General features: G+C 38.3%; 1 protein-coding gene across 1 annotated transcript; it reads right to left on the bottom strand.

The window, feature by feature from the left end:
* Positions 1-56: 56 nt before the first annotated feature.
* On the bottom strand, positions 57-26,831 carry LOC117297734 (nardilysin-like). Its single transcript, XM_033780883.1, has 27 exons — positions 26,788-26,831; positions 22,069-22,417; positions 21,384-21,465; positions 20,618-20,718; positions 20,201-20,327; positions 19,200-19,418; positions 18,492-18,549; positions 18,098-18,171; positions 17,823-17,892; positions 17,115-17,192; positions 16,739-16,859; positions 15,396-15,454; positions 14,662-14,716; positions 13,748-13,852; positions 12,795-12,951; positions 11,899-11,949; positions 11,507-11,626; positions 10,688-10,890; positions 9,991-10,118; positions 8,982-9,141; positions 7,929-8,147; positions 7,301-7,353; positions 5,647-5,730; positions 4,662-4,872; positions 4,426-4,521; positions 1,333-1,574; positions 57-498 (listed from the first exon to the last, which is right to left on the bottom strand). Exons 1-26 carry the CDS (start codon positions 26,829-26,831, stop codon positions 1,365-1,367), a joined length of 3,234 nt encoding a protein of 1,077 aa, XP_033636774.1. The 3' UTR covers positions 57-498; positions 1,333-1,364.
* Between the last annotated feature and the right edge of the window lie 273 nt (positions 26,832-27,104).

Genomic DNA, 27,104 nt, shown 5'->3' with positions numbered 1-27,104 from the left:
ACGCACGCACGCATTTGACATCTAATGCATAACCAATTTCCTGAGCCAATCAGCGTTGTTTCCCAGTACATCCCTCCCCGGGGTTAGTGACGAGAGGTACGATACGGCGCGCTGCCCATGGTAGCGAGGCTGATTTTAACTCCAAGGGCAGGATTGGTGGCTGTAAGCATGCTGCACACCGTGAATGGATTGATACATCATTTTGTCATTGGAAAGTTGTCCACAAAATCATTGACAGTTTTTTTGTATAAATATATCAACAATTCTAGCAAAATATTTATTTTTATAATTCCCTTACTCATGATTGGTTTATTTCTTGTGACTGGTGCCCCGCACTGCTGATGTGACCAGTGCCCTGCACTGCTCAAGGCTTTCCCCAGCCCTTCCCATCTCATCTTGATCTTAATAAGGGAAGGGTTGTGGGGTTGAGGGAAGTTTCCCACTTTATCTTTTGCAGTGAAGCAGCTGAACAATCTTTTTGAGATGTGATCACTTGATCTGAAGAGAAAATAAACAGTGTACATACATTAGCCAAGCATTAATGAAAGATGTTCCACAATGTTTATAATAATAATAATTTATTGATCTTATATTGCGCTCTCTCCAGGACCAGCCTGTTCGAGGGCGCATGACTGTAAAAATTGCAAAAGATTAAGAAAATGACAACATTAAGTGAGCAGCTTCAAGAAAAGTTACCCATTAAAAAAAATATAAGCAAATGTTTAGTTCTTGGCCCATTGTCCTGTACTGCGGGTGTCAGTCAGTTGGCAGAGCACCAGACTGTTTAGAATTATAACTAGAATGTCATTGTCCGCATCATAAGAATAAACAATTATCAATTAAAAATAATGATTGGCAGAAATCCAGAAGATGCAGGTTTAAGTCCCATTCTAGACAAATTTGTCTTTGTTCAACTCGAATTAAAGGCAGTGGACACTATTGGTATTTGTCAAAGACTAGCCTTTACAGTTTGTGTATCTCAACATATGCATAAAATAACAAACCTGTGAAAATTTGAGCTCAATCGGTCATCGAACTTGCGAGATAATAATGAAAGAAAAAACACCCTTGTCACACAAAGTTGTGTACGTTTAGATGGTTGATTTCGAGACCTCAAGTTCTAAATCTGAGGTCTCGAAATCAAATTCATGGAAAATTACTTCTTTCTCGAAAACTATGGCACTTCAGAGGGAGCCGTTTCTCACAAAGTTTTATACTACCAACCTCTCCCCATTACTCATTACCAAGTAAGGTTTTATGCTACTAAATATTTTGAGTAATTACCAATAGTGTCCACTGCCTTTAAAAGGGTAATGAGAGCACCATTTATACCTTTCATAGCAAAGCACTGGAATAAATCAGAATCAGCTGGTTATTTTTGTCACTGGATACACTGACAAGGCTGATTTGAATGAGTCAATTGCGTTGACGACCTTCTTGCTGTCTGCTTCATCCAAGGGTAGAAATACCAAACCTGTCCCTGGATTGTCTCCATTGGACTGATCCGTGTGTCCATCTATCGCCGTAGTTACCGAGTCATGGTTATGCTGTTCAAGCTTGCCAACTCCAACGACCTGTTTACAGGGTCAAAGGTAATCAAACAGGACAGGATTACAAAAAAATGAGAAGTTATTCTGAAATTCTACTTTTTGAGTAACTTGATAGCAACTAAACCACTTGCTCAGAGAAATTCAATTCAATTTAATATGTTCAATCCATACTCTTTTGGGAAAATAATTCAATATGAGAATATCAGTACATAGAAAGGTAAAAAATTCAAAAGCATATAAAGTTATTATAGTGTTAAAGCAAATAGTAAATAAATAACTAGAGACATTTCAGACAAACAATAATAGTGTTCCCATGATTTGAATAAACTCATTTTTAATCACAAGAAGCAACTTAAACGTTAGGCCTGGATTATATAAATATATTTACCAACCTACAATAATGGGAGACTCCATTAAAAACTAGGCATAAATTATAACTGTTGTATATCTACCAACCTACAATAATGGGAGACTCCATTAAAAACTAGGCATACATTTTAACTGTTGTATATCTACCAACCTACAATAATGGGAGACTCCATTAAAAACTAGGCATAAATTATAACTGTTGTATATCTACCAACCTACAATAATGGGAGACTCCATTAAATACTAGGCATAAATTATAACTGTTATTATATATCTACTAACCTACAATAATGTGAGACTCCATTAAATACTAGGCCTAAGTTATAACTGTTGTATATCTACCAACCTACAATAATGGGAGACTCCATTAAATACTAGGCATAAATTATAACTGTTGTATATTTACCAACCTACAATAATGGGAGACTCCATTAAAAACTAGGCATAAATTTTAACTGTTGTATATCTACCAACCTACAATAATGGGAGACTCCATTAAAAACTAGGCATAAATTTTAACTGTTATTATATATCTACTAACCTACAATAATGTAAGACTCCATTAAATACTAGGCCTAAGTTATAACTGTTATATATCAACTAACTTACAATAATGTGAGACTCCATTAAATAATAGGCCTAAGTTATAACTGTTATATACATGTATCAACTAACCTACAATAATGTGAGACTCCATTAAATACTAGGCCTAAGTTATAACTGTTATATATCAACTAACCTACAATAATGGGAGACTCCATTAAATACTAGGCCTAAGTTATAACTGTTATATATCAACTAACCTACAATAATGTGAGACTCCATTAAATACTAGGCATAAATTATAACTGTTATATATCTACCAACCTACAATAATGTGAGACTCCATTAAATACTAGGCCTAAGTTATAACTGTTATATATCAACTAACCTACAATAATGTGAGACTCCATTAAATACTAGGCCTAAGTTATAACTGTTATATATCAACTAACCTACAATAATGGGAGACTCCATTAAAAACTAGGCATAAATTTTAACTGTTATTATATATCAACTAACCTACAATAATGTGAGACTCCATTAAATACTAGGCCTAAGTTATAACTGTTATATATCAACTAACCTACAATAATGTGAGACTCCATTAAATACTAGGCCTAAGTTATAACTGTTATATATCAACTAACCTACAATAATGGGAGACTCCATTAAATACTAGGCCTAAGTTATAACTGTTATATATCAACTAACCTACAATAATGGGAGACTCCATTAAAAACTAGGCATAAATTTTAACTGTTATATATCTACTAACCTACAATAATGGGAGACTCCATTAAATACTAGGCATAAATTTTAACTGTTATTTATCAACTAACCTACAATAATGGGAGATTTTGGGGGACAATAGCAGGCATTCCACTCACCAGTCCTTTTCCATTGTTCTTGTTGCTGAGAACGATGGAGAAGGAACAATAAGTTGGTGCCAGCTATCATCTTAAAAGTATCCCATTGCTTTGAATAGTTTGAATAATGAATAATTCACACAAAAATAGGTGTAATCACTGGATGGATCACATTATATAACAAAAATCAAATGGTTTGCATTTGTTTTTAATAAAAACAAAACAACAACAGATACTAGTTTAATCTTTTATAATATTAGAAAGGGTGAGGTCGAACGGCCGCTAGGGAGAACCAGCATAGCTCAGGAGTGCGTTTTTGCGACCCCAACCAGAAACATTGGTCATCGGTTGAGCATTTTCGCGTGTTCGGTTGAGCACAGTGACAATGCTGTTCAGACCAACCGGTAACCCATTCGTTGAGTCGGTTGGGCTTTGGTTGGGGTCACCAAAACGCACTCCTGCTGTGGAGCTTCCGCTGCTGGTCGCCCCCTGCTGGGTAAAAGGGGAGCCTGATAACCAAATAATAAGGAAGATGATCTTGCCCCTCTCAAAGATAAAATTCCAAGCCCAAAGTGTCATATAAAATAAGCACAAAAAGGTAGGAAAATAGAATTCAGTACAAGGGCTGACCTACATGTAATAATAATAATAATAATAATAATAATAATAATAATAGTGATAACAAATTCTTATATAGCGCATTTTACATGTCCGTATCAATGCGCTTTACATTAGTGCCCTGGTCATTGGTCCAATAACATCCGTTTAATCTTTCTCAGCTCCCAACAGGGAGTATACAGCCCTGAGCTGCCGTGGCGCTCTGAAGGCTTTTTCATACACAATATCAACCTCTACCCTCGCAGGTACCCATTTATACCCCTGGGTGAAGAGAAGCAATTATAATACAGTATCTTGCTCAAGGACACAAATGCCAAGACCAGGATTCAAACCCACACTATGGTGACTATGTACACATGGTATAGGATTATGAAGGCTGTGCAGGCTTTTAAAAACAATTTTACTAACTGTTCTGAGAGAAAAAAGAAATCAAGTCAGAGGAATACCATGCCTGACATTGGAATGTTGAGGTGACATACCTGAGTACTGAGTTTTTGGAAGTTAGCTCCACCCCTGATGTGATCCACTAAGAAATCACAAACCTCTTGCTGAGACAGACTCTTGAGGGCCTCCACCTGAAACGACAACAAACAAAGTCAATCAAACGTGTTATTATAATAATGCTTCACATGATAATGTTCTATTATCGTAATATTGTATTGTTCTACATGTAAGAAATAAAGTAACAAATTCAAAATTCAAAAAAAAATCTTACCTCTCGCTGCAACCTGTCGAAGACATAGGTGTGGCTGAGAATCTCCCACCAGTTCCTGTCCACCTCCTCACCAAGATGGTTGTCCGCACATTGCTTCAGGTTGATCAGAGAGTCTATGTTGGTCTTAAACTCCTCCTCCGTCGTCGCCGTTCTCATCTTGTGCTGGAAGGTTTCTAGGAAGGTGTCAATTCGCTCCTCTACGTGTAAAACGCTGTCGAGGGGGGAGTGGAGGAATAATAATAATAATAATAAAACTGCTTTTATATACGTCCCTTGATCCCAAAAGGGTCTTGAGGCGTTACAGTGATTAAAAATTTAAGCAAGTTCAGAAAATTACTAAACAATTTAAGATAACCAGATTTTAAGAATGCTTAAGAAAATAACAAATGTCTAATAACAATAATTTAAAACTTAAGCAAGTAAAGAAAAATACAGTCAATTAAAGATAAACAGATTAGGAATGCTTAAGAATATTACAAATATCCAATAACAATAAATAAGAATTTAAGCAAGTTAAGAAAAATACCCCCAAATTTAAGATAAACAGATTAAGAATACTTAAAAACTTCAGAATACTTAAGAAAATTAAAAACGTCAAATAACTATGATATAAACATAAATGGTCAGTCTCAATTGACATGAAACAGGCAGAATGAGAAAGTTTAAAAAGAGCAAATCAAATAAAATTCATTAAACAAATTGGATTAAAAAAAAAGAGAAAATATAAGCCCCATGTTGTCATAGTATACAACACGCCAATTATTGATTAAAAGGAACGTTTTCAGTTTTGATTTCAGTAATGGTAGAAAAGAGATCAATCTTGAAAAAGACTCAAGTTAGGACTAATTCTTTCATGCATCAAAAAAAAAAAAAAAAAGACACTAAGACCAGACAGTTTCAGAACAGGGTACTACAGGGACCCCTTTTTTTTGGGGGGGGGGGGGGGGGGGTATCAATTTCAAAATACTTCCCAATGACAACTTACCTGAACTTTGTCGCTTGCGTTGCTACGGTAACAGAAAACCCTACAATCCCAAAACTGTTGCGACATGTTGGGTATACGCTGTAGCTGTACGCCGAGGATTAAAAACAAAAGAAGATAAATATTAATATTAAGTAATTAACAACAAGGGAAAATAACTTTGGTCAATTTTTAACAATTTAGGGTTAAACGAAGCCAAATTGACTAGAGTACGACTTGAACCTGCAACCTACTGTGTACGGATTACCGTGCTGGCACTCTACCAACTGAGCTATTCACCCTTGATGTTGGCGAATAATAATAATAGCAAACAATTATGAAGGGCATAAAACAAAAAGGTCTCTAAGCAATGTACAAAATGATTAGGAAATTCAGAATCAAGACAAAAGATGAAGCAAAAACAGCCAAATAATCCAGCCAAAGGCAAGGAAAACACTTTCAGAAGTTAAAAGGCAAGTAAAATCAGTTACAGCGTTAGCAAACCTTATTACAAGAGTAAACAGATATAAACAATTATAAAACATGAAAATGAATCACAATGAATATATGAGGCTTAAAGGAACACGTTGCCTTGAAGCGTTCTGTAACCGTTTGTTATAAAAATACTTTTAAAACATCTTTCTATGCATTTCATAACAAACTGTTTCAAACGCTTTTTATAGACCAACTCGTCCGATCCAAGGCAACGTGTTCCTTTAGAGTCAGTATCTCCCTTTTTTGTCATTATCTTTTTTTTAAGGTGCCAGTCAGAACCCATTTGACAAAGATATTATTCACAAAATAGGGAGACCACCATCATTGGGCTTGATAGCTCAGTTGGTATGGCGTTGGCACGCTAATCTGGAGCTCACAGGTTCAAAGCGTGCTCTAGTCAATTTTTTTTCAACCCTGAAATATTAACATTTTTAGGTCTTTCCCTCTTACAAACAATAATATAATAATAAATAATAAGGAGAAATTTATAAAGTGCAAAAACAATAGCAGAAAGAATCCGCCTCCAGGCGCTGGAAAAGAACAACAATAAAAGTATTACACAAAATAAATTACACAAAATAATTAACCTTTTTTTACAAAAGTTAAAAACAATAATAAAACATCAAAAGGAATCAATAGCAATAAAAGAAAAATTTATGCAGCTCAAAATCCATCGATAAAAACAGTGATCCATGGCGCTTACAGAGTAACATTAAAAAATATCAAATTGAACAGTCATTATAAGGATTAAGAAGAAAGGTATCAAAATCAGGTTAAAATTAGCAAACAATCACAAACCGAAAAATGACAGCAAATATATAAGTATTCAATATTTTAAAATGCAAAGGTAAGTAAATGTAAAACAGACCAGCTGTGACCATTAACAAAATGTTTGTTAAAAGAGACATACACCAAAACTTGAACTCCTGAAGAAAATTTTAAGAATGGAAAATAAGTGCTAGAAGAGCCCTGCTGGATTTAAACAAAAAATCTAGAGACTATCTAGTCGGTAGCCTTTTTCTGGTAAGCATAATTTGCTTGTGCTTAGCTACTTTTTGTCCTTAAGGACTCTAAGAAATTGTGTCAAGCTAGGAGGTTGTTGACGCACTTTTTTCTTCAATGAAACCGCACAACCAATCATAAGATGACAAAATAATTCTGACGATCTAAAAAAGCCACCTACCCAAGTTGCTCCTGAGTTCTCAAGACATCAAAGCAAGGTTCTTCCATCATTGTCTGTTTAAGAATAAAGATCAAGTTGACAAATTATTCATTCGGACTCATGTCATAAAATACAAATGCTAACGAAGCAATTATGGTTCAGTGCCTTGCCCAAGGGCACAAGTGTCATGAACGGGATTCAAACCCAAACTCTGCTGCTGAAAACACCAGAGCTCGGGTTTGACTATACCGCTAAGCTACGCCACACCTCAAAGTAACACGAGTTGAATGCCAAATACAGAAGATTTAGAGTGACAAGGTACAAAACAACAGACAAACAAACAGACAAGATGGAAACCAACAGGACTGTGGTTTTAAGAACAGAACTCAATGGCTGCTCAATGGATCCACCAAGTGACAGATGAGCTGGAGTTAGATCAGCGTTCTCCCTTGACACTGGTTACAACATCTGGGGACCAGTCAAAATTATCTCCAAGTGGTCCGGCTGGCTAGTTTAGTGTTGGAAAAGATCCTCTCTTTTTATGTTTACAAAATGTAAATAAGAACAGTGAAAAAGCTAACTGGTTCTTCTAGCTGGTCACTAAAAAAAAAGTTCAAGGCAAACCTGCAGTCAAAAAAAAATCACTTACGATGAGCACGTCGATCACACTCAGCCTCCTGATGGTACCCGGCCCTGACTGGTAGTAGTTGGTCACCACAGAGTTAGCGTCATTTAAGTTGTAACCTTTGACCTTGCATACTTGAGCCCCAGCAGGTAACTGGATGACCCTAGTGGTGGGCATTTGCACTTTGGGCAGAGGGGTGCACTTCAACTTGGTACGTAGGGACTCTTCAAAACTAATCGCTTCCTTTAACAGAGACAAATGTTGAAGAAACAATTAAGTTCCTACCATTATTTTCTTACAAGCAAAACTGTTACTCTTTATGTAACACCTGTTTCAGACTGGTGCTCCAGAGTCGCACGAACCAAATTCTGAATTAAGTACATGAAAAGTTTGACGTCTGAAATAGTTAGGATTTTTGGGGTTGAGCAAAGAATTGACTAGAGTGGGATTCGAACCAACGACCTCCGGATTAACGTGCCGGCGCTCTACCAACTGAGCTATCTAGCCCTATATTGGCGGTGTCCCTATTTTGTCAATATCTTTGTTCGGGGGTGCCAGTCAGAAGCCATACAACCGTTAACTGCCGTGTAGCCAGGGATCACACCCAAATTACGATACAACCTGGGAAGTGGCAGCCAGGGGATCACCTTAAGGGGATGCGACATTTTGTTTCAGAAAATCATTTCAAAATTTACCCAGTCAGTTTCCCTTGTGAATAAGTTAGGAGCGGCTGGCTGCGCTAGAAGTAAAAAGATCGACTGTTTCAGTCTGAGTCGACTCTGGAGCGCCTTGGTTTCAGACGTCGATCTTGTCATGAGCCGAACCATGTAAATGTTATGTTAAGTATGCCTGTCTGAAACCAAAATTTAGTTGGGTAGACCTAGAGTCACCCCTAACCTATTTGATCAGCACGACTCTAGAGCCCCTGTCTAAAACAGGTGTAATAGACCTTTGTCATGGTGTGACCACCTTTTCTTTTGCAGAGCCATTATAAAGGCTACATGACGGTGATTATATGAATGAATAAATTGGAAATTGACAAATTATTCACTGTAATTCTTCATGACTAGAACATACCTTTGCAATAAAGTTTCCCTGAACGAGTCCCTCGATGAACAAAACTTTCTTGAATCTTTTAGCAAACTGTAGGACAAGATCTTGAGTGACTTCATTGACCACAGCTCGTTTGTCGACTGGCGTCCACTTAATCAACTGTAGAATCGATAACCTCACATCACTGTTGACAAAATTCAAGGAAAATATTTGTGTCCATTTTTAAATAAATTTGACCACTTGGAAACAATTATCAAAATCAAAACCGTTAAAAATTTCGACATGTCAATGTTGTGGATTAAAATGTCACACAAAGTTGAATCACATAAGAGTTTCATTCACATGTTGTAAATATTAACTTATGATTAGAGCAAGCTAGTAAAAACGTTGAGACCAATTAAGAACTCACTCCACTAAAAGCTAAAGTAGTAGTCCCGGCCAATTTTCTACCTTCCGCCGAGGTAGTAGTTAAAAAGCATGACAGCTCTTTTCAGAGCTGAGAAGTCTACCGAATTCCAAAATCTACTCCACGGTAGTAGAATATCTACCGAGACAGTTCTCTAAAGAACAAAATTTACCTGGCACGTAGAGATACATGTGTACATGGTGTTACTGCAAACAAAAAATATATTGATACCTCACCATGCACCGCCTCAAATCCCATACATATCAATTGCAACACATTTCAGATAACTAAGTTAAAACAGAAACATGATGTGTTGACAAATTCAATAAAATAGGTCCAGAGAGGCAGCTTGGAGCAAATTCGGACGGCGACTACACCTGACTAGACCAACTTTTGACTAACCAGAAACCATAAAGCACAGGGAGATTGAAGATATCCATGCTCTGGAGCATGGTCGACTATGGTCTTTTCGAGAGCTCTGTCACAGTTTCTGGTCAAGCCTTAGTCGCTCACCCAAACTTGCTATTGGCTGCTCAAGTGCTGAAAATACAATTTGACTCCTTAGAATGTTGGAAAAAGAACATGACTCAAAAAAAAAGTAAAATGAATAAAACTTTTGGTACTCACTTGTTGAGCTTGCCTGGTTTGATGACATGGTTGTAATAAGACTTTACCATAGATTCCTTCACTGCTTCAAACAATTCTTCAGTCACCGAGAAGTTCACGATGTAGTCAACTATCGTATCGAATAAGAGCTGAAAAGAAGATGGGCATGCAATATTAACGGTGATTCAAATGAAATACATTTATTCAAGTAATGCGCAAATTCCAATATAATTTTGTTCAAATGCGTCGAACAATAAAATATTAATAAAAAATACAAGAAAATACAATATAAAATAGACCCATATGAGCTATTACACTCATTAAAATGTACAAAGGAAACAGCAATAAAATTACTTTAAACATGAACAATTAAAATTACATTTAAATCACAACAATCAAAAGAATACGTAACTCCACAAACCTTGCCGGAAAAAATACTGAGCGACTTGATATGCCCCTAGGGGTGTGATAAAGCGCCTCTAGATACCCAGCAGCCTCGATGGTTTGGTTTGTATGACACTGCTCTAGTATTGCAAATGGTTGTGGGTTCGAATCACACCCGAGTAATATGCCTGTGACTTTTTTCACAGAACTCTGGAAAGTACAGAGTATACATTGCTAACACACATCAGTGTATATGGGTAAAACCAAAAATGAATATTCTTTATCCCTGATGCAAATTAACATCAATTATCAGTATCATTATTATTAAACTTACCGGCAGTTTATGATTGAAGCCACTCATCTTAACAACCAGACCCGTCTCCTCCGTCTTGAGACTGTAACTCAGCTGAGCCGTGTCCGCCTCGTAGCCAATCTCAGATAGATTGTGCTCCAAGATGGTCGCTACGAAATCAAAGAGGACAAGGTTCTCTGGAGAGGTGTAGACGAGGGGCGAGATCAGATGAAATATGATGTGACCTGGATATAACAAGAAAGGAAAATCAGTCTTTGACGTTTACTTATCGCAGATTTAGAAACTGAGCCACAGAGCTTGGACTTCCAGCAAGCACAGCTTAATGGAAGAAAACTACAAAAACATTTTATTAATATGAATGTGTTTGTAGGATTTGAAACTTTGCATTAGGTGAGTTTGCGGTAGCACCATGTGTGTATCTCTTTTGAGTAGTGTTGGTTCTGAGCACCAGTGGTTGACAACTTAAAGGACTGAGACAAGGAAACCCCGTTTCAGCCCCTTGTGGCAATTGATTTGGGTCATTAGGTTAAGTGTAGCCCTCACCTTCAAGTGAACGTCCCTCTTTGTGATGATGCACAATCTCTCATAGCAAATTTTAAAAATTCATGAGCAAAAGGTGAAACTTTCTTTGCCAATCTGTTACAATGTTAGAGTGGTTGTTTCGCTTACAGTAAGCAATCCCTTGAAACTGGATCTAAGGCCGTGTCCGAAACGACGACTTCGGCTACAGCTACGTCTAGATCAGCGCGTCTACCAGTGTTGAAGAATAGGCAGACGCGCGCGATCTAGCCGTAGCTGTAGCCGAAGTCGCCGTTTCGGACACGGCCTTAGTCTCTTTACCTCTTGGCGATTTGAACTTTGTGTCTCTCTTGTACCACAGTCTGCTCTGCTCGCTATCCAAGATGCATTCTGGGTAATCAGTGTCAGGAATATCTGGCGTTTTCAGCTCAAAATTTGTTGCTTAAAAGAGTAAAAAAAAATAATTGGAGTAAACTATGAAATGCAACAAACACAACACTCAAAATTATACTAGATTAACATCTCATAACACATGTTCAGGTCAACTGCGTCATGTAAAAAATGCTTAAGCATAAAGTGAACTAAATAATACAATAATAAAAGTGAAAAGTTGATGTTGGGAAGGAGGTATAGGAAGGGGCGGGGAATAGGAGGGGGGGGCTGGGAAATTACAAATGGATGGCTCTCCCATCGTTTGTTTTTCCATTTCTTACCTATAAACTTGTTAGGTTCCGGTATGTAAAGTTCTGGATTCAATTCTAAACCTGTTAAGAACAGAACCAACAAATAAAGAAATAAGTAACAAATATATGAGTGTTTTAGAAGGGTCTTTGTTGATTTTTTAAATTGATTTCACTTTCATGTATCATGGCAAAAGTATACTCTACAACAACATAATATAATTTGTATAAACCATAATCTTTGTTAAACTAAAGTACTTGAAGAAACAGAGTTGCTCAAAATGTACAACTCAACATAGTTGGGACCAGGTTAGACCCAGAAGTTCAAAGTTTAAAAACTGCTACAGGCTAGTAAACACCACCTCTCAACTTGCCATGTGTGCTATTAAAAACTGTGTAACCTACTTGTTTAAAATGCTCACATTTTTATCCGTTTCAGATTAGAATAAAATATTTTGGGAAATGTGTTATTTTATTTTCAGGCTACTTTACAAAAAGGTTAAAGGCACTTGACACCTTTGGTATCTGTCAAAGACCAGTATTCTCATTTGGTGTGTCCCAAAATATGCATAACATTAAAAAAATCTGTGAAAATTTTGACTCAATTAGTCATCAAAGTTGCAAGAGAATACTGACAGGCTTGTATAAGATGCCTTATAAACGGCTGCAGGCCTGAAGTCTTTCAACATTTGAGTGAGAAAGTAAGTTTTTATGCTAACAATTATTTTGAGTAATTACCAATGGGGTCCATTCCACAAAGCAATAAAATCCATCGTAAGACAAATTTTCAGTATCACCATAGTGATTTAGATTGTAACATCACACTTTACTAAGCAACTTTGATTGATTTGCAGTTACGATCAATCTTGACTCTTTGTGAACTCGGGCCCCCTGCCTGTTGTTGGTTTATGATATGAAAAGAATCTCACCCTGTATCGTGTCTATCCACTCCTTGGGAACACTCTCTACTTTATAATCAGTCTGGTACCAAGGCTCCTTCATATCACACTGACCATCAAAGTGCTTTGATGACAGCATGAAGTTTGCGTTGTCCGCACACAGGCAGTCTGTGCAAAAAGCTATGGACTATCAAATCAGGAAAAATAAATGATTTGATTTTATAGTTTTATATCATTACTATTTTTCTTCAGCAAAAACAAAGGGTCCAACATGTAATTGAAACTAAATAAATTTAAACAAATTGACCCAATTCACTTGTTGCGTCACGATTAAGTTTGCAAGTGCCTAGTAACACATGACACTTGGGAAATACCCAAAGCCCTTTTTGAAACCACGGCTTTTGTTTTGAGAATTGCGCGTGCTTTGCATACGTGCTCAGGGCTTCAGACGCGAGAACGGAGCCTGAAGCCGAATCCAAAGCAAAAGCCGTGATTTCCAAAAGGGCCATAGTGATTTGTATTGTGTCATCACACTTTGCTTAGCAATTAAGATTGATAGATAGTTAAAGGAACACGTTGCCTGGGATCGGTCGAGTTGGTCTTTGAAAAGCGGTTGTAATTGTTATAAAATGCATATGGTTAGAAAGGTGTTTTAAAAGTAGAATACAATGATTCACACACATTTGCCTCGAAATTGCGTGGTTTTCCTTTTACTTTTTGAACTAACACGGTCGGCCATTTGACTCCCATAAATGGCCGACCGTGTTTGTCGGGGAGGTAAAAGGAAAACCGTGCAATTTCGAATGATACTTGTTTGGATCATTATATTCTACTTTTAAAATATCTTTTTAATCATGTGCATTTTATAACAAACGGTTAAAAACGCTTTTCACAGACCAACTCGACCGACCCAAGGCATCGTGTTCCTTTAAGATCAGTCTTTGCTCCTTTTGTTTTTCGAGCCATTGGCAGCAGCCACTTACCTGATGGTTGTAGTCTGGTGCCAAGAGTGGCCCAGTCAGGTACTCCTTCGAAGGGTACTGCTGCATGTTCTCCGATACTATCTCAACATACTCAATGGGCTCAGTCTAGGGTCAAAGGGTCAAGGGTCAAAGGTCATTAAGTATAATGGCAAGTATGAATAGGAATTTCACTTGGCTGTCAAATAAATGACAATTCTAATATCACTTTGATAAATATACATCAGTTCAATTTACTGCTCACTTTCATGGAGCTACTTAAAGGATTTGGGTACTTTTTCAAAATGTCCATAGATTAACATTAAACTTACAGGGTTTGAAGATAATGATACTGGAAAGCTTCCCTTCAAATATTACTTACTGAGGTGCTGTAGTTTTTGAGAAATTAGTAACACAATGTCATGAAAGTATGTTTGTAAATTATTAAAATAACTTTCGTCTCATGAGACAACATTTTTTTTCATGACATTGTTTTACTCATTTCCCAAAAACTACAGCACCTCAGCACGCAATATTTTCAGGGAAGCTTTCTACTATCATTATCTTCAAACTGTGTAAGTTTAGTATAAGTCTGTGGATGTTGTGTTTTTTGTCCTACAAAAGTTACACAGACCCTTTAAGCCCCGCACTGAAAAAAAGTAGCCGAACCGGCTTAAGCTGTGTGCAAATGGAGTGGACGCAGTAGCAACTTTTTACCATCTATTTACGAACTTCATGGATGGGCTCGGATGGGTCTACAGTTTTTTAAACAAAGCACTCTGTCTGTTTGCAACATTTGTATTTATTGGGTTTTCTTTGAGTTTGAAATTTGTTGTTTTTGGCTTTTTTCTCATATGGAATTGCTAAGAGGTGTAAGACAGATCAAACAGATGCAATCATTATATACTAATTATTTTCCTTCAAAGTGTTTGGCATACCTCTTCCTGGAATCTGAAGTCATTGTCGTCGATCGTTTGAATTTCTCGGAATATTCTGAAAAAAGGATAAAAGATGCTTCATTCAACAAAATTTGATTGAACAGTTTTTTATATTTGTGTGGTAATAATAATAATAATAGTAATAATAACTAGTTCTTGTACAGCTTATTTTACAATATTACAGTGCGCTTTACATAAGTGCCCTGCAGCCGATTTCATGAAACGCTAGGATTAATCCTATCACAAGTTAGGACGAGTAACCCGTCCTAACTTAGGATGGGTTCAATGCATCATACATCCTTGGATATAGAACTTTACTCGTCCTAAGTCCTAAGATTAATCCTAAGTTAGGAAGAGTTTGGTGAAATCGACGGCTGGTCATTTGGCCCATTCGGTCCTTTAATCTTTCTCAGCTTCGTGGGGAGTATACAATCCTGACTGCAGTGGCACTCCAAAGGCCTTTTTTAAACACAATATCGACCTCTACCCTCGCAGGTACCCATTTACCCCCTGGGTGGAGAGATGCAATTAGAGTAAAGCATCCTGCTCAAGTATTCAACCCACATCCCGATGACTTAACCACCAGAACTTGATGCCCTAAACCACTCAGTTCGTGGCTGGTCGCTATTGGCTTGATCCATTCACAACGGCTAGCCACCGAGCCAGTCATTATCGCGCAGTGAGGACGAGGTCCCCACACTATTATTCCCATGAATTGCTTGTCTTTGTCTTACCTCTCCTGTGGTCCTATTGTTTGGAGCATTTTGATATACTGGAAGACAATGGCGATCACCTGTTGGACATATGAGACATCAATGTCAGTCAAAGGACTAGACAGACTCAGGCCGTGTCCAAAACGGTGACTTTGGCTACAGCTACGGCTAGATCAGCGCGTCTGTGTTGAAGAATAGGCAGACGCGCATGATCTGGCTATAGCTTTAACCTTAGTCGCCGTTTCAAACACGGCCTCAAATACTATATGGACCTGTTGCATACAATGTCACAAGACCGAAACAGCGCCCTCACTGAGCACAACCAAACCCTATCATTGATGGTGTTTTGTGAGCAGCATATACACACACACAGGCCTGGACTTTCATCTTTAAAATTGCAAGGCCATTTTCATTTTGCAAAGGGCACTTCCATTGGATTTTTTTTTTTTTAAAGCAGTGGACACTATTGATAATTACTCAGAATAATTATTAGCATAAAACCTTACTAGGTAACGCGTAATGGGGAGAGGTTGATAGTATAAAACATTGTGAGAAACGGCTCCCTCTGAAGTAACATAGTTTTCGCGAAATAAGTAATTTTCCACGAATTTGATTTCAAGACCTTCGATTTAGAATTTGAGGTCTCGCAATCAAGCATCTGAAAGCACACAACTTCGTGTGACCAGGGTGTTTTTTTCTTTCATTATTATCTCGCAAATTTGACGACCAATTGAGCTCAAATTTTCACAGGTTTGTTATTTTAGGCATATGTTGAGATACACGAAGTGAGAAGACTAGTATTTGACAATATTACCAATCGTGTCCAGTGTCTTTAAGTCAATGGGAAACTTTTGAAAGGGCACCAAGGCCAAGACAAGGGGTTAACGGAGGCCATGGCATCCGCGGCCTGTGTGCAATTCCAGGCATGCACACATGCGCATTTCCATTGATTGATCTCAGTGATGACGGCAAATAGATAGGTATAGAAAACCACAGTATTTTCAGTGATGAAGGAGTAGATCAAAGAGATTGACTTATTTCATCATCATCATTCGGCATAGACTTGCGTCCGTGGCCGCCTCGTCCTCAGATTGTAATTGGGGCGCACTCCTTGAGTTGCCCCCATCACCTGGTGTCTTTTAATCGCTGCTCGTCTCAGTTCTTCGACGCTTCTTCCACTCCACTTTGCGCAGTGTCTATTTCACTCGTAGAAAAAAAAACCCAGAATTTTTCGCACACTAGGCAGACTTTTAAAAAGTCTGAATTCAGATAAATGTCTGAAATTGCTCATCCCTGTAAAAGGTGCGAACAAAATAGATCAAAAAGAAAGCAGAGAATGGAAAACCAAAGTATAAAATACTGACCTCTTCTATTTGCTGAAATCCTTGATCAGTCAACGTTACTGATATGACATACATAGCGTGGGTGTCGTTGTGCTCAAACCCAGAGTCTGCATTACCACTGAACAGGCTCAGAGCAAGGGCCCTGTGTGTGAAACAATGGTAGTAATTAATTCACAGAAGCACTATAAATCCAATGTCATGTCGTGGCTAAGCGGTTAAGAGCGCAGATCTCTCTGGTGTTTTTTATCAGCAGAGTATGCAGCTCTGGTGGTTTTAACGCCTTGAGAATGTTTTATACTATCAACAGAGCTCCATTGCTTGTTACCAAGTAAGTTTTTCGCCAACAATTTCTTTAAGTAATTACCAATAGTGTCCAGTGTCTTTAAGCATATCTTACCTTTTCTTCAAGAGAGCCAAGATGCTTCCATGTCCTTCATGACCAATCAGCCAAGAAAGGTAGTTGAGCGGTTTACACCTTGAGATGAAATAACAATTGGAAACTAAATTAAAATAATAAAAAATAACAGGTATTTATAGACCGCTTTTACACGGGCTACATCAGCGCTTTACACGAAACAGTACAATAAAGCAAATAAATAAAGGCACTTATTATAGGAAACGTTTTCCCTTAGCAATCAACCATTGAACAGGAAGATGTTTCTTGAAAACTTCAAGTGACTCAGCTGAACGAATTTTGATGAGGGAGATGGTTCCAAAGGCAAGGGGCATGTGCGCAAACAAAAGTGAATCTTCATCTTCAAGCTGTGAATGATGTGGCTGAGCATCGGACCCAAGCTTAGAGTGTGGGTTTGAGTCCCGGTCGTGACACTTGTGTCGTTTAGCAAGACACTTGACCATTATTTCTGATTGCACTTCATAATCACGACCGTACAAACTATTCAAGCCCTCAAAATTGGTTATTGTCATTGAGGAAACACCTTTTATATTTGTCCAAACTGAGTTTCATTGACAAAAGAAATTATTAATAGCTTTGGAAAAAGGGGGTGATTTTTGACAATAAAATATTCCCGCATAGGGAACAGGAATATGGAATTTTAATCCTCAAAGTTAACTTGTTTAAGTCTTCAAGAATTGTACAACTCACCTGTAGTACTGTCTTTGGTTAGGTAGTGACCAAGTGATTTCTAATATATGAGCCTTCTGCACAGGAACCACTGTAAATTTGTTGAAGTCATAAAATATGTTTAAAATATCACTTTTAGAAATCGTTGTACACCACCACCCTGGTAAGAATGACAATAAAAATGTTCACAGAAAATATAAAGTCAATGGTTTTGTGTGTTGTGTAATGCATGTTAAAAAAATCCAGTTACAATATACTGTGAAGAGAAGGGGTTCACCCAAGTGCTTTCCACATACCTTTGTACAACTTGTGAAATTTGCCTGCATCGAACGGCACTCCGCACTTCGTAAAACATGGCCTTTCTAGGCCACTGTGGATAAACAAACAAAAATAAATGGCTTTAATCCAGAGGTCAAAGGTTCGAGTCCCACTCTAGTCAACTTTCTTTAATCAACCAAAACTTATTTAAAATTCACCGTTAGTTTCCTTCAAACAATCTTAAACAATCTTAAAATCAGCACCAATTTGGAAGTGACACTGAAATGAAAGACGGAAGTTCGACTCCACAAAACAAACAAATTGAGAGGGCAAGACCATATTCATTTGTAAAAATCTTCAAGATTGTGGGAAAACTTATCAAGGGGCACCAAGGCCAAGAGGTAACATGGTCTCTGTGCAATTCATACTTACTTATTCGGGATGTCTGAAAATGATTCCTTCACCCATCCTTCCAATGTATCCAGCATCTCTAAAGTAATATTAGGAAAAAAGAAGAGGAGTCTGATTTTAAGGAACTTTCCGAACAAATCCTACATGTGCCATTTTAAACCTTGTGGGCAACAAAATTTGAAGAATGGGAAACTTTGGAATGCTAGGTGGCAGCAGACTTGCTTATTGTTTCGGAGTTCTGAGCATGCGCACATACAAAAAATATATGGATTTACCTGGGAAGTCTGCTTACGACTAGGTACATTCAACAAAATAATAATATACCCCCTAAAATATTGTATACTACAGTTGTCCTTCTTGCACCTTGGCTTTCATTGTTTTCTTGAAGTTGGTTTGTAGGTCAATGCATAGAGATATCTCCAGCCGTAAAAAATATTAACCTGTCTGGAAAATGGTGATATTTCTTTTGATGACTGCTAAAGGAGGCTAAGAATGTACACACAACCATATAAACAGGGTTATCATTTTTCTGGCAACTTTCCCGGGTTTCAGTTTTAAAAACATGATATTTAAGGATACAATACAGAAAAACAGCTTTTGGGGACTGACATTTTTTTTTTAATTTGGGGGTAAAATATGTAAAACAAAGATTTCAGGTTTTAACTCTGTACAAAAAAAATGCACCAAGTTAAAAATCCAAACACAATTGTTATTTTAAGAATGACTAACCTCTGGACTGTACAACCAGGGTCATATAGTGCGCTGAGTAGACCCTCTTACGATACTCGATTAATCTTTTGTGGACATCAATATTTTTGGCCGCCGGTTCGGTCTTCAGCGATGTGGAGTTGCCCCACATGAATTTCCCCATGGGGTGGTTGTCTCTGGTCAAGGAGCCCAACATCTGCTGCTTGCGATGGTGATCGCTCGGAAGACTCATTTGAAATTCTGTGGGCAGAAAAGACGCTATTGTCAACATCCAGCGGGCCCAATGTTATAGAGTTGGCTACAAGGAGGGTACACCTTGTGTAATTAATCAAAACTTAATTTTAAGAACCCAAAAAATATTTCTTAGATAGTGAATTTTATAATAACCATTTCAATGCATTTAAAGGAACACATTGCCTTGGATCAGACGAGTTGGTCTATAAAAAGCGTTTGAAACCGTTTGTTATGAAAGGCATATGGTTAGAAAGATGTTTTAAAAGTAGAATATAATGATCCACACAAGTATCACTCAAAATTGCACGGTTTTCCATTTACGTCGCGAACTAACACGGTCGGCCATTTATGGGAGTCATAAATTTGACTCCCATAAATGGCCGACCGTGTTAGTCAACGATGTAAAAAGAAAACCACGCAATTTCGAGGCATATTTGTGTAGATCATTGTATTCTACTTGTACAACATCTTTTTACCCATTGCGTTTTATAACAAACGGTTACAGAATGCTTTTCAAAGACCAACTCGACTGATCCAAGGCAACGTGTTCCTTTAACATGTTCGATGATCATTGGGTCAATAACATCCCTCTAATTGTAGTCAGCTCCCTGGGGAGTATACAACACTGGGCTGCTATGGCGCTCTAAAGGTTTTTTTTATACACAATCTACCTCTACTCTTGCCTGGATCCATTTATACCCATGAATAAAGAGAAGCAATTATAATATAAAGCATCTTGCTCAAGGACACAAACATTTTTATTGTTTAACAATTGTAAAAAGGCTTACCACTATCTACAGCCTCCAGCTCTCTGTCCGTGCTGCTCGCTTTAAGGAGGGGAGAGGTAAAGAACTGAGCAAATCGCATCAATCCCTCGCGGAAGTGTTTCTGATGTACCTCAAAGATAAATGTCGTCTTCAAAGAACAAATCAAAAGTTGACATTCAATAAGCGAGATTTGAAATTAAGAAACTATTTACCGGCAGTTGTTTTTCAGAAGCAATGTTATGTCCAGATTTGTATCAATCCCACACGGAAGTGTTTCTGATGTACCTCAAAGATAAACGTCGTCTTTAAGAACAAATTGAAAGTTGACATTAGATAAGCGACATTTGAAATTAAGAAATTATTTACCAGCAGATGTTTTTTGGAAGCAATGTTATGTCCAGATTTGTACAATGTCACTCAAGTTACGGACTCACTCACCTCTTCGCAGTCTGTACATGCGTTGTCTGACCCTCCGTGTTTCCTTATAAATGCATCAAAGGAATTCTCGTCTGGATATTTCTCACTGCCCATAAAGACCACTGAATCAAAAGAGAAGAAAGAAATGCTCTCCATTACTTTGTCAACTATTTTGGTTTCGAAAAAAAAAATATATATATATACTTTTCAGACATTTGAAGAGATAAAGTTTTATTAAATTTGAAGGTAGTGTAATGTGTATTACTATATCCCATAAATATTCATAATTAAGAGCTGAAATCTCTCTGGTTCATTAACCATCACATCCCAGATTTGATTTTTAATTTTAACCAGTGCACACACCAGTATTCGCGCACAGTGTAATGCGTAGCACACTATCGATGTGCTACAGTCTGATATGCATGCGTTTTACAAAGCAATGGAACTCTCGCTGCACATCATTGGTATATTTGCTGTAGTTTTTGAGAAATGAGAGCAATTTTTTTTAAAACTGTTTACTACATGTATGTAATTTTCTTATGCTTTTTTTTGTTTAATGTTATGCGCCCTCGAACAGGCTGGTTCTAGCGAGAGTGCAATACAAAATCAATTAATTAATATTATTATCATTTAAAACATGAATGTTTACAGATTTGGACATAACTTACATATAACTCACTATTTACATGTAGTAGTCTTTTTTGTGCCTGCCTGTTCATATATAAAAAAATACTTATCTCAACATACTAAAACGACACCATGAAAAAAAAACTTGGAAATTACTCACTGTGTTCTAAGAAGTGAGCCAAGCCGGGAATGTCATCTGGTTCACTGAAACTCCCAATGCCGACACACAAAGCTGCAGCAGCCTGTATTTGCCCCCCACAAAAATACAAACAAAATAAATAAATGAAGTTGTTGAGATTTGAATTTGTGTATTCCTAGGGATTATCATCATCCTGCTTGGACATTTTCGCTCCGGATTTCCAGCGATCTCTTAAAAAAAACATGACCACCTTTTGAAATAAAATGTTCACATGTTAGTTTTAATGTTTACATATAGGATTAAAATACAAGTTAAAAGGTACACGTTGCCTTGGATCGGGGGTGTTAGTCTATGAAAAACGTTTGTTAAAAAATGCATTTGGTTGGAAAGATGTTTTAAAAGTAGAATATAATGATCCACACACAAAGCCTCGAAATTGCACAGTTTTCCTAATACGTCGTAAACTAACACGACACGCCATTTTGTGGGGTGGAGTCAAATTTTATGGCTGACTGTGTTGGCTGGCAAAATAAAAGGAAAACCATGCAGTTTCGAGGCATGTTTGTGTGGATCATTATATTCTACTTTTAAAATATCTTTCTAACCATATGCATTTCATAACAAACGGTTTCAAATACTTTTCATACACCAACACGCCAAATCCAAGGCAACGTGTCCCTTTAAACACACCCCTATTCCTTCATACCAATTTGGATTGCTTCGGAGGTGGCTTTTTGGATGATCTTCCTTCATTTTCTTCATCATCTTCCCCCTCTTCTTCTTCCTCCTCCTCATCACCTTCCTCTTCCATCAATGGATCAGGCCTATTTCCTCTCTCATCTGGATCTGGATTCAAAGCAATGGGCTTTGTCCCAATGGTAAGGCCCGCCGTAGGGGGAGATCCTAACTCCATGTCCTCGGAGGGGGTTTCCTCATCCTCCGAGTGTGAGAGGTCATCTTCCGATGTAATACAGTCGTCCCCTTCATCTCCTTGACCAAGTTTGGACAAGTCTGAGATTAAGAGTGCTGTTAAACCATTCAGCAACTTTACAGCACTGGAAAAATACGAAAATTAATATTTTTGAAAATTAGGCCAAGTCCAAACTGGTAGTTGCGATAACGTAACCCTCCTGACGGCGTCTACACCGTCTGCAGGAGGGTTACGTTATCGCAACTACCAAACTGGTGGCTACAAACCTGCAGGTACGGCTAGTATATCCCATCATGGCTTCAGACCAAGGCTACAGCATGAAAGGATCATGCGTTGCCCGAAAATTAACAACACCCTCCCCCTTAGCTTCTTAAAGCCTTAGGCTTAATAAATAGCAACAGTCGTAGCCGTAGTTCTCATCTGATTCTGAGTCATTGCAAGCGAAAAATTCTGGGTTTGAGCCTTGCTTAACTTATGATAAGTACGGACCAGTACTAAAATTTAAATTGACTCGGACTACAGTCAAATAAAGTATCATTTTGGAAGGAATGTTCCATTCAATCTTAAAAAAGAACATTTCATCTTTCATTGACAACTCATCGCAATCACATACCGGTGTGAAGTTGGTTTCACGTTCGACATTGGACATTGCACATTCGAATGTCAAACACGACTCAGTTCCTCATTCGACATTCAAATTGTATGTATGCACAAAACCAATGCGTATGTAACGGAGTGTGTATGTGCATATACGGTGCTATACGATCTTTGGTGTATTAGCCATTACTTTACGTGTTTTCATATTCGCATGTCAGCTGCAAAATGAAGTGTTCCGGAATTGAAGACGAAAGTTCAAGGAAATCACCCATGATCAACTTGACCCGGCCCATGGGGTTTTAGTATTTTTTATTAATTTTTTGAAAAATTATTAATTTACCCTACAACAAGTTAACCGTACTGCGTGAGTGATGGATGCATCAGCCATGCCTTTACGTGTGTTCATGTTCGCATGTCAGCTGCAAAGCGAAGTGTTTCGATTCCTTTTTTTGAATGGTCAGTTTCACAGTCCAAACCCATGGGCCGGGCACCACTACATACAGAAATGATGATAAAAGTTCAAGAAAAACACCCATGGTCAACTTGACCCGGCCCATGGGGTTTTAGTATTATTTATGAATTTTTGAAAAATTATATATTTACCCTACAACAAGTTAACCGTACTGGGTGAGTGATGTATGCATCATCAGCCATTAATTTACGTGTGTTTTTATTTCATGACTCTCTCGAATTTCTTCCATACTTCTTGCAGGTTCGGGTTGTCTTCTGCAATCCTTTTTTTCACCAACTTTTTTCCTTGCACTTTCCCCCTTTTTTTCTCTTGGGCTTTGGAGGTGGTAGTTTGACTTTAGGAGTGCTGAAGTATTTTCCTTCCTATCTTCTTCTCTTTCCGGTGTTTTCCCATCGATCTGATTTTGTCTTTCTTTTTCTTGCCTGCTTCAATCGAGTTTCTCCAAGCCTTCCGCAAACTTTGGTAAACGCCTTCCTTATGAACTGGCCAGCAGTGAGGCGTAAGCGGCGGCCAGGACAGAAATCTTTCTTGACTATTCCGAACCAGTTCTCAATAAGTGCATTTGTCACTTGATTGATGGCAGGTGCTTGGTTGCAGGACTTATTACCTTGGGTGTATGTTCCTAAATCTCCCAACAAAAGTGCACTCCACAGAGGGTAAATATGCAGAAACTGGTCCAGCAACAGCGTTATGAGTCCTGGTGTGTGGTATGCATTGCTGCATGAAGCTGCAATATCTTTCCCCTCGTCGTCATCTTCTTCGTTGACAGCTGCCTGCCTCTCTGCCACTCTGCCACCCGTGTAAACAACTTACGCCAAGGTGAACTCTCTTTGATTGTTTCAAGACGTATGTTTGTGAAGTCTTCCCTCTCTTGGAATTCGATCTGATCTCCTTTCTCCTCTGCTTCTCTTACTTCAGATCGAACGTTACTTCGTTCAAACAGCTGGTCCAGGGTAACCACTGCAGACTCGACACTTTGGCTTTCTTGGTCACTGTTCAAACTATGCTGGGTCTGCATAAGTGCAAAGCAGTAGAGGATGAACTGCCTCTTGTGCTTGTCGGTTGTTAATTGACTTAATCTTCGCGAAACATCCTTCAGCATGTGGGCATCGCATATGTGTGGGTAGGTTTATTCCTTTCATCAAATTTGGCTGGACATCTCCATGAACAATTTTGTAGGTTCTCTTGAGGTAGCCCTTGCAGTCCTCATTGTTGAAAGCATGCAAAACCGATTGCAACAAGGCCCATGAAAAATCGGTTTCTACCCTTTGAGGCACCACAGAAGCAACGCTTCTTTCCTTGCTGACCAAGAACGGAAATCTAGACAAAAAGTGCTTGATTTCAGACGTATGCTGGTCATTTGTTATCATTTCGGCTACTGGAATTCCAGCTTTTCCTTCCACTGGATTTTCTATTATCAAAGCATAGTAGAAGATGCCCTTCGGCTGGTAGGGGATCTTTCTCACAATAGAGCCGGTCGCATCTAAATGCAAAACAACATCATCTTTTTTAGCCGCCTCTCTATATAATTCTGCCTGTTCGTCTATCATGAGATGGGCCTTGAAGGGATAACACGACAAATACTGAACAAAGCCCCCATTTGTGTACTTTGATGCAGGGTGGACTTCTCTGTACACTTCTTGCAGAAGTTTGGTTTCCTGAAGAGTGTCGTCGTGTAGCTTTGCTGTTCCCTTTTTTTCGGAGAGTATTCATGTAGGACGTCAGTGGAGGAGCATGCTGTTAAATTTCCGGCTGTCTTTTCTTCTTCTGTCATGTGACTGATGGTATGGTAGTACCAATTACCAACTCCCTCCTTCTGCAGCTCTGTAGCAATGACCTTTCTTCTGTCTCCTTTCATGTGTCTTTTTTCGCCAAATTTGCCCTTGTGGCTAATTTCACCTTTTCTTGCAACTCTTAATTTGACGTTGTTCGCATCGACTCCAGGCTGTTTCTTTATGGTGAATACGTGTTTACAGCAACCTTCAAATTTGCAAAATTCATAAAAAATACTGAAACCCCATGGGCCAGGTCAAGTTGACCATGGGTGGTTTCCCTGAACTTTCTTCTTTGATTCTGGGTGTAGTGGTGCCCGGCCCCTGGGGTCTGGACATGTGAACCAATGGAGGAAGGAAGAGAAGGAGCTCGAACGATCAGCAAAACCGCAGAGTAACAAAAGAATAACCTGACAATGCCCCTGTCTGACCAGTCGAAAAAAGATAGGAGACCTCCAGCTGGACGGCCGATTAACGAGCAGGATTAGATCTCTTTGTACCGAAGGTGTGTTACCGCCAGACTGCGCCATTGCCTTCGTGTTAAGTTGAATCATTGGAGACAAGAATTGTGAATATACACGTTTTCAGTAACCGTTTGTGGTGTTTCACAGAAACATCATGGCATATTTTTCCATTTTTTGTGACTTTCGCTAGCTAGCGGTGGTTCAAAATGTGGGTATTAGCACACGAGGGTGGTTGGTCTTCAATTTTGTTTTTCGATTTGGGGGGCGAAAGGTACACAATTTTTATCAGGTCTCAAAAAAGTTGTTTTTTCTGTATTATATCCATACAACATACGCCCACCATATTTGAGTGAAGAACCAAGTGCGCACGCACAAACTCACACACGCCAGGTCGCCCATTGTCTGTATAAGGTATGTTGGTGATTACGAGGTGTCGTTAAACGACCGCGGTACCACGGGTTCGACTTTTGAAGTCCATTCGTTCGAGCTCCTTCTCTTCCTTCCTCCACCATGACCATGGTGAAACTGACCATTCAAAAGTCGGAATCGAAATTTGTCGTCTGCAGCCGACATGCGAATATGAACACACCGTAATGGCTAATGCACCAAAGATCGTATAGCGTCGTATGCACATAAACACTCCCGTTACATACGCTTTGTTTTTGTGCGTAAATACAATTTAAATGTCGGACGAGGAACTGAGTCGTGTTTGACGTTTGAATGTCCAATGTCTGATGTCGAACGTGAAACCAACTTCACACTCACATCACACCGCTACGGTACTACCGGTCAATCACATGCCATGATCCCATTCCCATGAATCATGATTCATGAAAATATTCGCACAATCAAGACAATGCACTCGTGACTCATTCATACAGACTCAGACTCAGAGGTATTCATTAATTTAATACTAGTGACACTTTAACAAACACATTCTCAATGCTTGTTGTTGTCCTACGTTTGTGTTTTACTGGGTTGTGTTTTGGGACTTTTGGGCATTGCTGGCACGTGTCCGGAATCTGGGCAACATGTGGAACATGGTATGTGCTTTATTTGTTATAATTTAAGTTTTGTAACGATGGTGTTTTTCCAAACAATCACTAAATATCCGCTATGTGGAGGATGTTTCATACAAATAGTCAAAACAGCAACTTCGAATGCATAAAACGAGAACTTTACCACCTACCGGTATTCACGTGTATCGTTTGGCGATTTAGCTATCTCTGCCATTTTGTTTGCTCCTCAATGGCTCGTTCGAGGTATATTACGAAATGGGGTAGTATACATTTATTTCATAAGGTTAATGATTTATCAACAATGGATGTAAATTATTTTAAAAACCCAATAAGAGTTATTAAAAGCTTGTATTTCAATTAATAACATGATTACATAAATTTCATTCAAATGGGAATTTCTGACTAGCAAGTTTGAAATATTCCCCGATCGGGAGTTAAGCAATTTTTGGTCATTGGTCAAAAGTTTGGAAACAGCGCCCTCATTTTT

This window comes from Asterias rubens, chromosome 12 (assembly GCF_902459465.1).
Source record: "Asterias rubens chromosome 12, eAstRub1.3, whole genome shotgun sequence".
Lineage (NCBI taxonomy): Eukaryota > Metazoa > Echinodermata > Asteroidea > Forcipulatida > Asteriidae > Asterias > Asterias rubens.
Note: the sequence above shows the minus strand (reverse complement) of the source record. Positions and strands in the feature narration are given on the sequence as shown.